Raw genomic sequence first — 16,320 nt, 5'->3', positions numbered from 1 at the left:
AGCTGGCCCTGCCCCTCATCAGCTTCAGCATTGGGGATAGTGGCCCCTAAACCGAGCCTGGACGACACAGCAGAGCTGGCCCTGAAGGTGTATGTTGTTAAGAGAAGCTTTTTCCTTGAGAAGGAGCCGTCCCGCCCGCCTGGTTCCAGATCCGCATCAGTCCCAAATAAACACACAGGAGGCTATATTCATCATGAAGCTGTTGGCCTTGCTTGTCTCTTACTGGCTAGCTCTGCCTTAAGTAATTACCCCATAATTGTTAATCTAAGTATGTTTCTTACCGGAGAATAGTTCCCGGCGTCCTACCCCTATGGCGTCACATGTTGACTCTCTTGTCTTTCTCCTTCCCAGAATCCTCCTGGACTCCTAGCCCCACCTATCTAGATTCCTATTGGCCAGCAGTAATTTATTGACATATACACAGGACTTCCCCAACATCTCCTCTTTTCTGTTTAAACAAAAAGAAAGGTCTTAACTTTAACATAGTCAAATTGTATATGACAGAACAGTTATCAAGTAAGAACACAGTTACAACATTTTGTCTATTAACATTTAGCAAGATCTAAAGAAAATATCATCCATCCCATCCTTGTGAGTCCAAAGTCCTATATGTAGCTTATCTTTTATCATAACTAAGGAAAACTATAATTATAACTATCTGTCTTCAACTCCATCAAAGACCACAGAAGGATAATATATAAACACTAGGATTGACAGAGACATCTTACTGCCTGGACAGTCACCCGAAGTTCCTCTGTAACGTTGGGGCATCCATCTTCAGCCCATAGGCCACAATGTGTCTGGAACACTTCTCAGCAAAGCAGGAAATTTCAAACTGTCCATCTGCGTTGGCAGTCTGTCATTAATTTTTCTTTGTCCTGCAGAAAGTCTCGCAGACTTTTCCATGAAGCAGGAACCCTGTAAGACTGAGTTCAGCATTCACTTTCCTGTGGGTCCTGCATGTCCAGATTATACAACAACAGTCAAACAGTCTAGGCAAGAGCAGTTTCTTGCCCAAATGGCTAATCTTGCCATGTTGAAAGCAAACTTTATAATGAGTTTCTTCGATGCCCATCTTCCTCTCAGACGTAATTGGTGCTGCCAGGAGCAGACATTTCTCATTGTCAAGACAAACCCTAAACCATTTTAAATGCCATGTTCTGAAGGTCTTTGAGAGGTTTGAAGACTGTCCATCTCAAATATATTTCTGTATATCTAGAAACCTAACTTATGTAACTAGAAATTCTATTATAAGTAACTATCTATAGTCTGTATTCAATTATGCATTACGTTGTAAAAGATCAGTATACGCACAATACTTAATCAAGAGGAGAAATATAAGCATCACAAAACTGACCTTGAATTTGTATCAATAAATGAAAAACAATACCCATACCATAATTCCCCTTTTTACCATTAAAAAAGATTGGCTGTGATCATTAGCCAATTATAAACAACCCCATTTAAATGAAAACAAAGATTTATAAACAAGATGGGAATTGGGACATCGCTTATTCCAAACTGCTTCCTGGTGGAAGGGGGCGCTGTTCATACCATGGGGATCATGACAAAACTCAGAAACCTGTATCAGTCCCTATTTTCCGGGCCTGTAAAACTGCATCATCTTAGCCGTTTCAATTGTTGGAACATCTGATCCACTGCTTCCGGGGGTCTTGGTTCGTGAAACCACAGAAGCCTGGAAGGAATCTTCAGCTTTTCATTTTCTGTAGAAACATAAATAAAAACTCCTTTTCCGAGTAACATATCCTTATGCTTAAATTTTTAAGTCAAGGTATTTTCAAAAGATATAAGTTGTATTAATTTAGCAGCATTTATAATCAAATGTACTTTAGCAGTTGCTCCTTCCTTAGCAATGAAAAAACTGAAAAACACAATAGCGTACAGTATCCAGACTCTCTGTGTGATTTCCATCTTTACGTGGCTTATTTATTTATCTATTATTACTTTATTTCTTTCACTTTCATTTATTTTTCTCTGAGACAGGGTTTCTCTTTGGAAATCTGCCTGCCTCTGCCTCTGGAGTAAATCCTACCGGCATGCGCCACCACAAACCGGCTTTTGTATTTATATACCACTTTGCTGTTTTATTTTCTCTCTTAATCTCATGTATATTTTTAAACACACTGTAAACCTTTAGAGATTTTCTTCATCCAAGTCTGACTTTACTGTAAATCTTTATGTTTTTCTGGCCACGTGTCTTGTCTGTAAAACCGCGGCTGTTTTAAACTGCCGTTTCAAGATGGCGGGCGTAAGCGTGATTTCAGCTTACCGCCTCAGTCCATGCTGACATCCAGCAAAAACTGCCACTTCCAGCTGTACGTACACATCTTTCAATCGTTAGCAGAGTCTCTTAAAAGAACCTTGTTGGGTTTCTTTTTCTTTTTATGCCGAGTCAGGAAGACTCCAGTAAGCGAGCCACGTGAATCTCGGCTTGTCGCTAGCAAAACACCTGAGAAAAATGCTGCTATCAAAAATCTGTGCTTCTCTCCGTTCTTCTGTTTCTAAAATTCCTTTAAAGCTTTTGTTGTTTTGCGTGGAAATTCAATCCCACTTGTGACACCATTTTGTTAAGAGAAACTTTTTCCTTGAGAAGGAGCCGTCCCGCCCGCCTGGTTCCAGATCCGCATCAGTCCCAAATAAACACACAGGAGGCTATATTCATCATGAAGCTGTTGGCCTTGCTTGTCTCTTACTGGCTAGCTCTGCCTTAAGTAATTACCCCATAATTGTTAATCTAAGTATGTTTCTTACCGGAGAATAGTTCCCGGCGTCCTACCCCTATGGCGTCACATGTTGACTCTCTTGTCTTTCTCCTTCCCAGAATCCTCCTGGACTCCTAGCCCCACCTATCTAGATTCCTATTGGCCAGCAGTAATTTATTGACATATACACAGGACTTCCCCAACAGTATGTGTAGGAGATCCCTGAGGACTTGAAAGCAGAACCATGAACTAGCCAGGACAGCGCAGGAGAGCTCACCCTGGTGGCAAGGACAAGGCAGAGCTGGCAGGCTGACCAACGCTGCAACTACCCAGGCCCAAAAGCAGGGCTGTGAGTTGGCCTATCCCAACATCCACCCCATGTGTGATCTGCTGGAGCACGTGAAGGGGCCAGTCCTGCAGACCCAACGCTGCAGGGTCACCACAACACAGGGCAGCAACAGGATAAACAAGAAGAGTCCCAGTGAGGGCCCAGCATCGACAGTGTAGCAGAAACCAGAGGCCTGGAACCAGACAACGACTCTTTGCAATGCACGCTTGCAAGTAAAGATCCGTGGACACAAGGGTGTACTGTGTGACTCATGTGTCACACCGCAGCTTCCGCATGAGATTAATTTTCCTTCTCATTTTTCTCTGAAATTTTATTGTATTTTATTGGTGGGGAGGCTGCAAGGGCAGAGGGTAGATATGAAGGGATGGGAAGTGAATAGGATGGAGATACATGATGTGAAAGACACAAAGAATAAATAAAAAGGAGAGAAAAAAGATGCATCAGGCCCACGGCCTCTAGCCTGACAATCTGAGTTTCATCAACATTGTAGGAAGAATGGACTCTGTCGTTGCCCTCTGACTTCCGCAAGCATGCACGGCAGATACACATATGCATATGCATCAATCAGCCAATCAACAAAAATAGATTAGGCTGGCCAGGGGACGTTAGTGGCCTATATGTTAAATAGCAGGGGGACCAGTGCGTAGTGAGTGGCAGCGTGCTCTGGACAGGGGACCCTGAACTGCGGAAGGATGGAGAAACCCAGATGAGCACAAGAATGCCCTCTCGAATGTGTTACTTTTGACTGTGGTTGTGATGTGACTCCATGCTTCAAATCCCTGCGGCCTTAACTTCCCACAAGGATAGGCTGCAACCTGGAATTGTGAGTGACAACAAGCCCTGTCTTCCCTAAGCTGCCTTTGTCAGGGTATTCTTTCATAACAACAGAAAAGAAACGAAGTCCCCTGGGTAACTGGGAACCCCTGGGCGATGGGAGAGAGAGGGCGGTCTCTCATCCAGGGCATAGGTGTTGTTGAAGTTCAGCAAACTCAAGAGTTGCATGTCAGTGCAGGGTCAGGACACTGTGGCATGAGCTATTTGGGTCAGGGATGGCTTGTCTTCAATGTTCAGCCAAGCACACACCATCCTCTCAGCCAGCAAAATGTGTACCCAACCTTCCATCCCACATCCCTCCTTACCAAGGTCACTTACCCGCTGTCGCCTACTGGGGAGATTCTGTTGGACTTGTCTCAGTGTTTAGAAACAATGCTGGCCTTTCTGTTGGAGAAGGAGGAGGATTGCTGATGCCAGGGAGCAGTCAGCTGTTTCTCCAGAGCTTCAGCTCCAGACTGCCAAAGGCTAAGGTCTTAGTCATTCCAATCTCTTTCTCCACCTTGCTAGTCCTTGGCTCCCTCTTGTGGTTCAGAGGGTATATGACCCACAGCAAGAAGAAATTTTGTCTCAAGTTTGGCAGTTACTAAGATCCCTTGAGCACTGGTAAAAAGAGGAGTATCGAGGTGGGTGTGGCCTGTAATCCCAGCACCCATGAAGTGGAGGCAGGAGGGCATCAGGTTCAAGGTTATCCTCCACTACAAAGCAAGTTCCAGGCCAACCTGGGCTACATAGAGAAACTCCATCTCAATCTCTTTCTCTAAAGATATAGTTAAATGGATTGATTTTTCTTTTAATACTAGTTTTAAAATTAGAACATTTATGACTGATCCTTGAGATCCTTGAGATGAACTGGGCACTGTGGATCTAGGTGTTGCCTCTCCAAGAAATCCATGTCTGAATCTGTGATAGACATTTTTAAAGTGCCTCCTTTTGATCCAGTCCCAGTAATGCTTGAACTTGCAGCCTTGGCACATTAGTTGTACTTTCTCTTGGGCTTAGCAGGTCAGCCAAATTTGACACAGGCTGCCCTTGCAAAGTGACAGGCCTCCGGGCAGACACAGCAGCAAAACGTGTGTTGCCAGGACAGTTTTCAAACCGTGACTTTCCTCTGTAATCTTGCTCCCGTGCCCCCCCCATCCCACTCTGCACCACCCCAGAGAGACTGGAAGAGATCAGGTTGATAACATTTAAAAGAATTCTTTATTTTCCTTTTGTGTGGATTGGTGTTTTGCCTGTATGTATGTCTGTGCACTACATGCATGCCTGGTGCCCACAGAACCCAGAAGGGGGAGCCAGACCCCTGGAACTCGAGTTATAGGCAATTGGAAGCCACCATGTGGGTGCTGGAAGTCAAACCTGGGCTCTCTGAATGAGCAGCCAGTGCTCTTAACCTTTGAGCCATATCTCTAGCCCTGAACAGGTACTTTTTAATAAAACTTTGTAAAGATCTAAATAAGCTTAGATAATCAATAGCCACATAGTCAAAAATCAAAAACAAATGGGCATGAAGAGATGGTTCAGCAGTTTGCAACACATCCTGCTTCCAGAGGACCTGAGTTCTGTTCCCAGCACCAGCTATCAGCTTATAACCACTTGCAATTCTAGCTCCAGGGCATCTAATGCCATCTTCTGGACTCCAAGGGCCCCAGAACACATGTGGCATAACTCACACAGACAATGCACACACGCATGAATAAAAGATAAAAATAAATCCTTAAAGAAGTAAGTGCGGCACATGGGTTCTGTCTGTAATCTCAGCAGTGGGGAGGCCTACGCTGGATGATGGTGAGTGCAATGCTAGCCTGAGCTGCCCAGGGAGATTTTGTCTAAAAAGCAGGCCTAGAGCCATAGAGATGGGCTCAACAGTTGAGAATATGCCGCCTTTCCAGAGGGCCTCAGTCGGCTCCCCGCTCCCAGGCCTGGCAGCTCACTATCACCCGAGACTAAAGTTTCTGGGGGGTCTGACACTGTTGGTGTGTTTGTACTCTTGCCTTTTGGTCTTGGAGGGGGCGCACTACCTCCCAAATAAATACATGGAAGCTTTTTCTTATAAAAGCCTGGCCTTAGCTTGGCTTGTTTCTAGTCAGCTTTTCTTAGATTAACCTGTCTACCCTTTTTGCCTCTGGGCTTTTTTCCTTTTCTGACTTCTGTATATCTCATTTTCACTCTTACTCCATGTCTGGCTGGGTGGCTGGGTGGCTGGGTGGCTGGGTGGCTGGGTGGCTGGGTGGCTGGGTGGCTGGGTGGCTGGGTGGTGTGCAGTGTCCTCCTCTCCTTGTTCTTGCTCCCTCTCCCTCAGACTTCTCCTATTTATCCTCTCTGCCTGCCAGCCCCGCCTATCTTTCTCCTGCCTTGCTATTGGCCGTTCAGCTCTTTATTAGCCCATCAGGTGTTTTAGACAGGCAAAGTAGCACAGCTTCACAGAGTTAAACAGATGCAGCATAAACAAAAGCAATACATCCTCACATCGTTAAACAAATGTTCCACAGTACAAACAAATGTAACACACTTTAAAAATAATATTCTACAACATGGCACCTCTGGTCTCTCCTGCCATCTGTATTTACACACACACACACACACACACACACACACACACACACACATGCCTTTTAAAAATCAATCTTTGAAAAAATATATAGGCAGAACTGGTGAGATAGTTCAACGGCTAAATGTACTTGCTGTCAAACCCAATGACCTGAGTTGCAGTTCACCAAACCCATGTAGTAGGAGAAAACCAATTCCCCTAAGCTGTCCTCTGACCTCTACACATGGGCTGTGACATGTGTGACCCCCACACACACAAATAAAGAAATGTAATAATTTACTTTGTTATTTTTTTCAAGATAGCATTGCTCTGTATAACAGCTCTGGCTGTCCTGGAACTCACTCTGTAGGCCAGGCTGGCTTTAAACTCACAGAGATCCTACTGTCTCTGATAGGATTGAAGGCATGTACCACCACTGCTTGGCAGAAATGTAATAAAAATGTTTATTGTATTATAAAAGTGTGGTAAGAAATTATGTCTTGAGTACTTGAATAAAAATGCAGATTATTCAGACTTAAGGCATACTTAACAATTATTCAATGTTATTCAATGTTATGGAGAATCTCAAATTTAAAAAATATAGAGGGTCTGGTTGTCGTGGTGCACACTTTTAATCCCAGCACTCGGAAGCACAGACCAGCCTGGTCTATAAGGAGAGTTCCAGGATAGCTAGGAGTGTTAAACAGAAAAACCCAGTCTAAAAAAAAACCAATAAATAAATAAAATTAATAAATAGGGGGCTGGAGAGATGGCTCAGTGTTTAAGAGCACTGACTGCTCTTTGAGAGGACCCAAGTTCAATTCCCAGCACCCGCACAACTCACAACTGTGTGTAGTTCCAGTTCCAGGGGAACCCAACACCCATGGCAAAGCACCAATGCACATAACATTGCAAAAATAAATAAATTAATTAAATTTTAAAAAAGGGTGCTAGGGATGTAGTTCAGTTGGTAGTGTGCCTGCCATGCATGTGTGTGACACTGTGTTTGATTCTTAGTACTACAAAAACAAACAACCCCCCCCAAAAAAACCAAGTGTCTTGATACATGCTTGTGATGCCCAGGACCCAAGGTGGAAGAAGAGAGTCAGTTCCCCAAAGTTGTCTTCTGATTTCCACTTGAGCACTATGGCATGTGCATGCCTGCACTTAGACACACACACACACACACACACGCATGCACACACACACTAACACACGCATGCACGCATGAATGCATGCACACACCCACAATTTTTACACCATCTTAAAGGAAGGGAAGACCTGTGCATAAGCATCACCTGCTCTCAACCACTGCCGACGTTTGCCACGTTTAAACCATGTCCATCATTCCCCCCACCCCGCCCACCCCCACCCTGCGCTTTCTTTTCATTAATGAAATGAGCCCTTGTCACAGTGTTTGCATGCAGCAGATTCAAGCAGGAGAACCACTCTACAAAAAACACATGGCAACCTGGATATCATAAGAGGTCAGTGGTTTTCTTCCCACTGTCTTAGGTATGGTATATACAGCCACACAGAGTGGCAGCCTTTCACATGAGTTGTTTTCATGCCAGGTGAATTAAAAAACAAAGGCAAACATCAGACTGGCTGGATTCTAGGCTGAGTTCAAATTCATAGCTATGGTAGGATTGGGCTGAATGAAAACTAGAGACCACAAGCCACTGAGGGAGTTTTAAATTATTATTTGTGTGTGTGTGTGCATGTGCACATGTGTGCGGAGGTCAGAAAACATTCAGGAGTCAGTCTTTCCTTTCCAGGAGTCCAGGGGTAGAACTCTGTAATCATAGGAAGAGCCTCTACTACACATACTTCCTCCTTTGCCGTGGTGAACTGAGACTCTGAAACTCTGAGCCAAAAAGTAAACTCTTATTCCCTGAGCTGATCCTTTCTGCTGCTTGGTAACAGAGACAGACACAAAAGCAACACATAAGATTTTCTCCACTTTACATGTAATAAACTTATTTTTTTTGCTGTATTATTGAAGTGTAGTTCTCTCTCTCTCTCTCTCTCTCTCTCTCTCTCTCTCTCTCTCTCTCTCTCTCTCTCTCTGTGTGTGTGTGTGTGTGTGTGTTTCTTTCCCTCCCCCTCACTTTTTTTGAGATATGACTTAATGTAGTCAAGGCTAATCTTGAACTCCAATCCTCCTGCTTGTACTATCCAAGTGCTAGGATTACATGTGTGTGTCACCATTCCTGGTTTTATTGTATAGATTTCAATACATCAATATTCTAGCTTGCCATTTTATTAAATTATATCATTGATTCTAATGACGTTTTAAAAAATTCTGTATGATCCACCCACCTTCAAATATGTTGAAAATAGTGTCCCATCTACATGCCTCTTAGCAAACCAGGGTGCCCACTCCCTAGTAGCTGTGACTGGGACTCGTTCCCTCTACACAGCTGCCTCTCTTTCAGAGAATGGAAGGGTAACTGGCAGACAACATGCTTCCCCCAAAATATCTCATAGTACCTGGAAACTGGCTGGTGATGTAGCTCAGTGGATGGAGCTCACCTGCTACTAAGCCTGATGATCTGAGTTCAGTTCCTGGAGCTTACATGACAGAAGGTGAGAGGTAACTTTTGTCCTGACAAGCCTGTACATGCTGTGGCACATGTGCGTGAAGTAAATGTAACAAAATCTAGACTCTAATAATCGGCAGTCTTGGATTAAATAAAGTTGGCCTCTGTTTTAACGTGCTACCCAGTATGTGGTGCAATTCATGGCTCAGAGTGATCCCATGGGTTCGGACTGTGTCAGACTCCAGCTGATGGCAGGTTCCAGGCTGGGGTTTCTGACTCTGTGTCCCAGGCTAGCTTCATCCCACTGTTCTCTCTCATTTACAGGAACATTTCCCCCTCTGCAAATCATACACCTGGATAGCTGTGTTCCAAAGACAACGAGTAAACCTCTATTATGAGACCTATGTCATCCAGTCTTCAGTGTACAAGACACTTTCTAGACACTGGCGTCTGGGAAGACCAAAGCCCTTCTGTGGTACATTTTACATATTTTAGTAGTAGTCATGGGCAATGAACAACCACATGAAGACACTAACATAATTTTGAACAGTGAAGAAAAATGAAGAATGTGTCCTGGACCAGCAGGGTCTGGAAGGATGAGGTGTTGAGTAGGAGTATTGGGTATGAGAAATAAAGAGACAAGAGATAAGCCAGGTGTGGCAGCACACACCTTTAGTCCCAGCACTTGGGGGGCAGAGGCCAGTGGATCTCTGTGAGTTTGAGGCCAGCCTGATCTATAGCGTGAGTTCCAAGACAGCCAGAGCTGTTACACAGAAAAATCCTGTCTTGGAAAAAGGAAAAGAAGTACAGCATCATGTATACTAATTATGGAGGTGGGGGGGATAGCCAAGGTCAGCAGAGAGCTAAGAAAGACAAAGTTGGCAAAGAGAACACAGGACACCTCAGACACAGCTGCCCAAGGACTGATAACCACAGCTCAGGAGGAAGAGTCGGGTGGCTAGAGTCACAATCTTTACTCCTCTGAGGAGGCACTGGCTCCAGTCCTAGACAGCCCATGCCAAGTCCACCCTGGACAAGGACAAAGAACTAAAGTCCCCTTTGTACTTTCGTCCGGGACTCTGAGAGAGTCTTGGGTTGGTCTGGCTCCCCACAGCAGTGAATACTTGTAACCTCAGTTCTCAGGAGATGGAGACAGGAGGATTTGGTGTTCAAGGGCATCCTTGACCACATAGCAAGTTTGATCTTTTTCTTGGTTTTGCTGTCTGATATTCCCTTAAGGTACCAGACTGAGTCAGTCTGTCACACAGTCCAGAACGCAAGCAACCCATACCTCACAGTGTACCATGTTGCTAAGTGATGATGTTTATTGGTTAGAGACATTCAATACACTTTGGTCTACGATGAGTCAGTTTACATGGGACAAAGTACACAGTTCAGTCAAGAGTGTTTATAATGCTATACAAAGCGAACACACTTTTTCTCCCATGAAGCTTACATCCTAGTGGGGCAGTCAGATAAAAACTTAGTCATCAAGGTTGGGCAGGATGGTGCATGCTGGCAATCCTGGTGCTTGGAAGGTATATTGCACGTGTGTGCCATCACATCCAGTTTATCCAGTGTTGGGACCAAACCCAGGGCTTCAGGCAAGCCAGGGCAACAACTGGTCTACATCGTCAGCCCCGCACCTATGCTAAGTCCCTTTCCTCTTTCATCCGCTGTGTTTTCGCTCTTTCCTAAGGCTCACATTTCCTCTTACACACTCTCTGCTCTGCCTGCATCCTCCCTGCTCCATTCATGGGTTATTCTGTCCCTCCTTCCCCCTGCCTCCTTCCCTCTCTCTCTGTCTCTGTCTCTGTCTCTCTCTCTCTCTGTCTCTCTCTCTCTCTCTGTCTCTCTGTCTCTCTCTCTCTCTCTCTCTGTCTCTGTCTCTCTCTCTCTCTCTCTCTCTCTCTCTCTCTCTCTCTCTCTCTCTCTCTCAAGTACCACGGATTGAGGCACTTTATTTACTTTGGGAAACAATTTTTTTTTGTTTTTGTTTTTTGAGACAGGGTTTCTCTGTATTGTTTTGGAGGCTGTCCTGGAACTCACTCGGTAGACCAGGCTGGTCTCAAACTCACAGAGATCCGCCTGCCTCTGCCTCCCGAGTGCTGGGATTAAAGGCATGCGCCACCACCACTTGATGGGAAGCAATTTTAAAAAGGATTTGTAGCTGGAAGTTTTTCTCTGTCTTGTCCAGTTCTACTGGACTGGTTTCTCTCCTGACCACTGGTTCCCACAGTTGCTTATTAAATCGTCATTTTGAGGCCTAATATTAATTATAATTGCTTGGCCAATGGCTCAAGTTTCTTACTGGCTCTATCTAGCTCTACCTATAAATTAATCCATTTTTAATATCCTATATTTTGTCACTATGCTCGTGGCTTGTTACCTCACATCTTGCCTCTCTGGTGGCTACAAGGTGTCTCTCTGACTCCCCTTCCTTCTCTTGGCAGCCTGTTTGGATTTCCCAGCTGGTTGTATTCTGCCTGGTCTTTGGCCAAATCAGCTTTATTCATCAACCAATAAAAGCAACACATATTCTTAGCATACAGAACATCCCATATCCAAGGATTTATTTTGAATTATTTATAAACGCATGTGTTTGTGTGGAGGTATGTGATCACACATGCAGTTACTCTTGGAGGCCAGAAGAGGGTGTTCAGTTCCACGGAGCTGGAGCTACAGGTGATGGAGCTGTGGTGCTGGGAAATCACATTTGGCTCCTCTGCAAGAGCAGTATGTGCTTTTGCTTTCAACCACTGAGCCATTTCTTCAAACTCACTTTTTAATATTAAATTATGTGTGTGTGTGTGTGTGTGTGTGTGTGTCTCAGTGTGGGTTTGTGCATTTGAGGGCAGTGCCTTTTGGAGGCCCTCCTCTCCTTCTCCTTTCTTTCATTCCTCTCAGACTAGATTTCTCCCCCTGTTTATTCTCTCTGCCCGGCAGCCCCACCTATCCCTCTCCTGCCTAGTTACTGACCATTCAGCTCTTTACTAGATCAGTAAGATGTTTCGAGCGGCCAAAGTAACACAGCTTCTCACACTTAAACAGACGAAACATAAAGGAACGCAACACATTTTTTGCATCATTAATGTTCCACAGCATAAACAAATGTAGCACATCTTCAAATAATATTCCACAACACACTCCCATCACACACACAAATTTTTAAATAAAAAACCCTTAAATTGAACCTTTACCTTCTGATAATTTTTGACCTATTTTATATGACCCTTTATAGTCCCACAGATTTATAAGTAATTTGTGATGGGGGATGTCCTTCTGTATGCTGTGAATATATGTTTATCTTATTGGCTGATGAATAAAGCTGTTTTGGCCAATGAGCAGGGAGGATGTAGCCAGGCAGGAAGTGTAGGCAGGGCTACCAGACTAGGAGAATGCTGGGAAGAGGAATGCAGAAGGTGATTCACCAAAGTGACGCCATGTAGCTGCTGAGAAATCAAGAGACTCGGGTGTCACCTGCAAGCCAAGACCATGTGGAGACACACAGATTAATAGAAATGGGTCAATAATTAAGAGAGAGCTAGCTAATAAGAAGCCTGAGCCATAGGCCAAACAGTTTATAACTAATATAAGCCTCTGTGTGTTTATTTGAGACTAACCGGCTGTGTGACCAGGTGACACAGAAACTTCCGGCCACAAATTTGCATGCTGAATGCTGACTCCTATGCAAAACCAATTTATAGAACTCAATCTTTTATAGATCAGCATCACAAAGATCTAATAGTGTGTGTGTGTGTGTGTGTGTGTGTGTGTGTGTGTGTGTGTGTGTGTGTGAGTAGGCACAGGCTGTTCTCCTTCTCTTACCAGTGAGTTATGCACTGGTTTTTCTTTCTATCAATAAGTGATCTCAACAAACACTCAGACCCACCGGCAGGCAAACCAGGAGCCATCCCCGGTCACTCCCCTTTCCTTGCTTTCATGTCTGGTTTGCTGGTAAATTTCATTCATACTCAAAAATTGATCCCTTTTGATCACTCTTACTTATGTCAGATTTGATCATTATTATTATTTTTTGACCTAAATTTCTCAACTCGTTTCAACCTTGCCTCAGTGTATTCTTCTGATGTATTTGCTACACATCAGGTAGGGTGACTATTTTATTTGCTTTAACCAGGAATAGTTTCGTTAGAATAAAGACTTTGAAAGTACTATGGAGGTGAGTCAGTGGCTAAAGGGCTTGCCACCAAGCCTGAAGACCTGAGTTCAAACTCTACCATCTACATGATAGAAGAAAAGGATTCCTGTAAGTTGTGCTCTCTCTCTCTCTCTCTCTCTCTCTCTCTCTCTCTCTCTCTCTCTCTCTCTCACACACACACACATACAAGTAAATGTAAAAAAATAAAATTACATAAATTGTAGAAAAAGTGACTTTGTTAAAGAACAAATATACTATATAATGCAAAAATTTACATGAAGATAAAAATAAGACCAATCAGCATCACCTTATAGAACAGTCCTTTTTCATAGTCCATAAACACACATTTAGTTTTTTAAAACCAAGACACTACTACATACATACCATTTTGTGACTTGGCATTTTCCTCTTTTTTTTTCCCTTTGGATTTTCAAGACAGGGTTTCTCTGTGTAGCCCTGGTTGTCCTGGAACTCACTCTGTAGTCCAGACTGTCCCCAAACTCACAGCAGTCTGCCTGCCTCTGCCTCCCATGTGCTGAGATCAAAGGCATGCATCACCACACCTGGCGACTTGCCATTTTCTTAATGACCTCCATGTCTTCATTCACACTTCAACTGTCCTGAAAGGCATGTTATAGCTTGTCTGTTCAGAATAGGATCTAGCTCAGGTTATAATGTCTCTTAGATTTCTTTTCATACAACCATTGGTTTTTCCATGATGATAACTTGTCGAAGTTTACACACCAGTTATCCTCTAGAATATTGTAGAATTTTTAATTTCACCTGATGTGTTTCTTATAAATTGTGTGTTTTGGAGCTGGAGAGGTGGTTCAGCTGTTAAGAGCACCAGCAGCTGCTCTTCCAGAGGACCCAGATTCAATTCCCAGCACCCACATAGTCGCTCAACATTGCTGCACATCAGATTCCAGTAGATCTGGTGCCATCTACGACCTTAGTGGGCACCACGGACAAACATGGCACACAGATATATATGCAGGCAGAACACTCATACACATAAAAATAATTTAGCAATTAAATATTGTGTTTGATAAGAAGGCTTGATAGATTCAAGTTAGTTTTTCGTGGGGGTGTTTCATAGACGATATTGCCTTTTAAGTTCTGGATACGGGACACTCACGCTTTTGGTCTGGGAGGCTCTCCCTCACCCAAGTCCTCTCCATTTTTCCCTCCTTTAACGTCCAGTCAGCTTCTCAAAATGCGGGCATCGTTTTAGGTTCATAATCTGGGAAACTGTTTCTTGCTTATGGTATGTTCTTCTAAGAGATCTGTCTTTATTTTCCGTCGTATGTTCTTACCTGGCCGAGTGCACAAAGCAGGGACTTTGCTACTTTGAACCGAGGACCTGCACACACAGTGGGCCTTGAGTCATACATCGCAATACCCCCAGGGCCTGCAGGCCGGCCCCTATAGAAGAAATTATTATAAGAGTATTTCACTACAGAGTGTAATAGTTCCAGATACACAAAATTAAATTTAAGTAACTAAAAAGAAAAATACAATTAAAATATTTAAAAAGAAAAAACACAATTTAAAGAGAAACAAAAAAATCTTTTTTGAGCCGACGCCTTTAATCCCAGCACTCGGGAGGCAGAGGCAGGCGGATCTCTGTGAGTTCGAGGCCAGCCTGGTCTACAGAGCTAGTTCCAGGACAGGCTCCAAAGCCACAGAGAAACCCTGTCTCGAAAAAAAACAAAAAAGAAAAAAAGTCTTTTTGAAAGTTTAACCATCGCACTAGGCGAACGTCTGATCGCCTCGCGCAGGCGCCACAGTGGCAAGACCAGGCGAAGGACGACGCCGTGGCGACACCGTCATGTGACCGCACGGCGCGCCCCTCCGACTGCGCCTGCGCACGGGCTCCCGGAAGTGGCCGGCCTGAAAGCGCTGGCGGCTCAGTCCGTCGGCCCGTCGGTCCGCTCGTCCGCTGCCAGTGCTGAGCGCGCCTAGGCCGTGGTCCCCGTCCCTCCGTGTCTCCGGCCCGAAGCGGCGGCCGGGCGCTCACCATGTCGTCGTTCATCTGGGTGCAGCTGAAGAAGACGTCGGAGGTGGACCTGGCCAAGCCGCTGGTGAAGTTCATCCAGCAGACGTACCCGAGCGGCGGCGAGGAGCAGGCCCAGTACTGCCGTGCGGCCGAGGAGCTGAGCAAGCTGCGGCGCTCGGCGCTCGGCCGCCCGCTGGACAAGCACGAGGGCTCGCTGGAGACGCTGCTGAGGTGGGCGCGGGCCGCGGGGCTCCCTTCCAGCCCCGGCCTCCCACCCTCCCTCTCGCCTCGGAGTCCCTCCCTCCCTCCTCCCCAGCGCTGGCCTCTCCACTCTGACTCAGGCCAGCGGCGTAGGTGTGGTCAGCGTTCTTTCCTGGTGAGAGGACTTGCCACCCTGCTCTCCCTTCCGGGTGGCCGCTGTCACCTAGGAGCCTCCCTTACCCGGGTGGCAGTCGGCCACGTAATGGTCTCTCTGGTCGCAGCCGTTTGACTGGTTCTCACTTTTTGAGTCTTAAAACTGAAGACTCCTTTTAACAGTCGCTGTTTATGATTGTATCGGGCCCCATCTAGATTTCCTAAAAACGAGTTGCACCAGGGAAGTGGGTGAATCGGATCACTGGGCCAAATGTTGGCTGTTCATTATGGTGTTTCACTTGAAATAAGTCTTAAGTTCAAGATAATCGAATGACAGGTTGACAGTTGTAAAAGTTAGGAGTTTAAAGATAACTCGAGAGACTTAAATAGACCACTCAGTGGGTTCCTTAATATCTGTTGACAGGAATGGGGGTGGGGGAGAGGGGGTGTGTGCACATGTGGAATACATTGGTTCTTTTTGACGCTGGTATTTCATGATGACACCATTTCTGTGGTACCTGATGATCCAATTTCCTGTAATACGATCTCCTTGTTTCATGCAAGAGGCACGGGTGTATTAGGGTGGAGTTGCAGAAACCCCGATTTAGGTAGCTTAAGCCAAGACATTCTGGGGACAAGAGGTGTCTGGAGACATCCCTTTCTTAGTCTTGCCACCATGATACTTCTTCATCGGCGAGCTTTGTGCATTGAGAGATGGCCACCGGCAGGTCTTACCGTACTATAATGGCTCCCAGCACCGACCGAGTAAACTTTGTTGAAAGTCTATGGAGGCTCCTCTGCTTTGGTTGGACTGTATACATTAATGATGCGG

General features: G+C 45.0%; 1 protein-coding gene across 2 annotated transcripts in view; it reads left to right on the top strand.

Annotated features, from left to right (window-relative positions):
- The first annotated feature begins 15,014 nt into the window (after positions 1-15,014).
- The window catches only part of LOC101834192 (programmed cell death 6 interacting protein), a 46,368-nt gene continuing 45,062 nt past the window's right edge, over positions 15,015-16,320 (top strand). For both annotated transcript variants that reach the window (XM_005075006.4, XM_005075005.4), the window contains exon 1: positions 15,015-15,365. In XM_005075006.4, coding sequence (XP_005075063.1) covers positions 15,157-15,365 — 209 coding nt within the window. In that variant the 5' untranslated portion in view covers positions 15,015-15,156. The remainder of the gene's footprint in view (positions 15,366-16,320) is intronic.

Source organism: Mesocricetus auratus, unplaced genomic scaffold (genome assembly GCF_017639785.1).
Source record: "Mesocricetus auratus isolate SY011 unplaced genomic scaffold, BCM_Maur_2.0 Super-Scaffold_100691, whole genome shotgun sequence".
NCBI classification, from domain to species: Eukaryota; Metazoa; Chordata; class Mammalia; order Rodentia; family Cricetidae; genus Mesocricetus; species Mesocricetus auratus.
The sequence above is the reverse complement of the archived record's forward strand: the minus strand, read 5'-3'. Positions and strand labels throughout refer to the sequence as shown.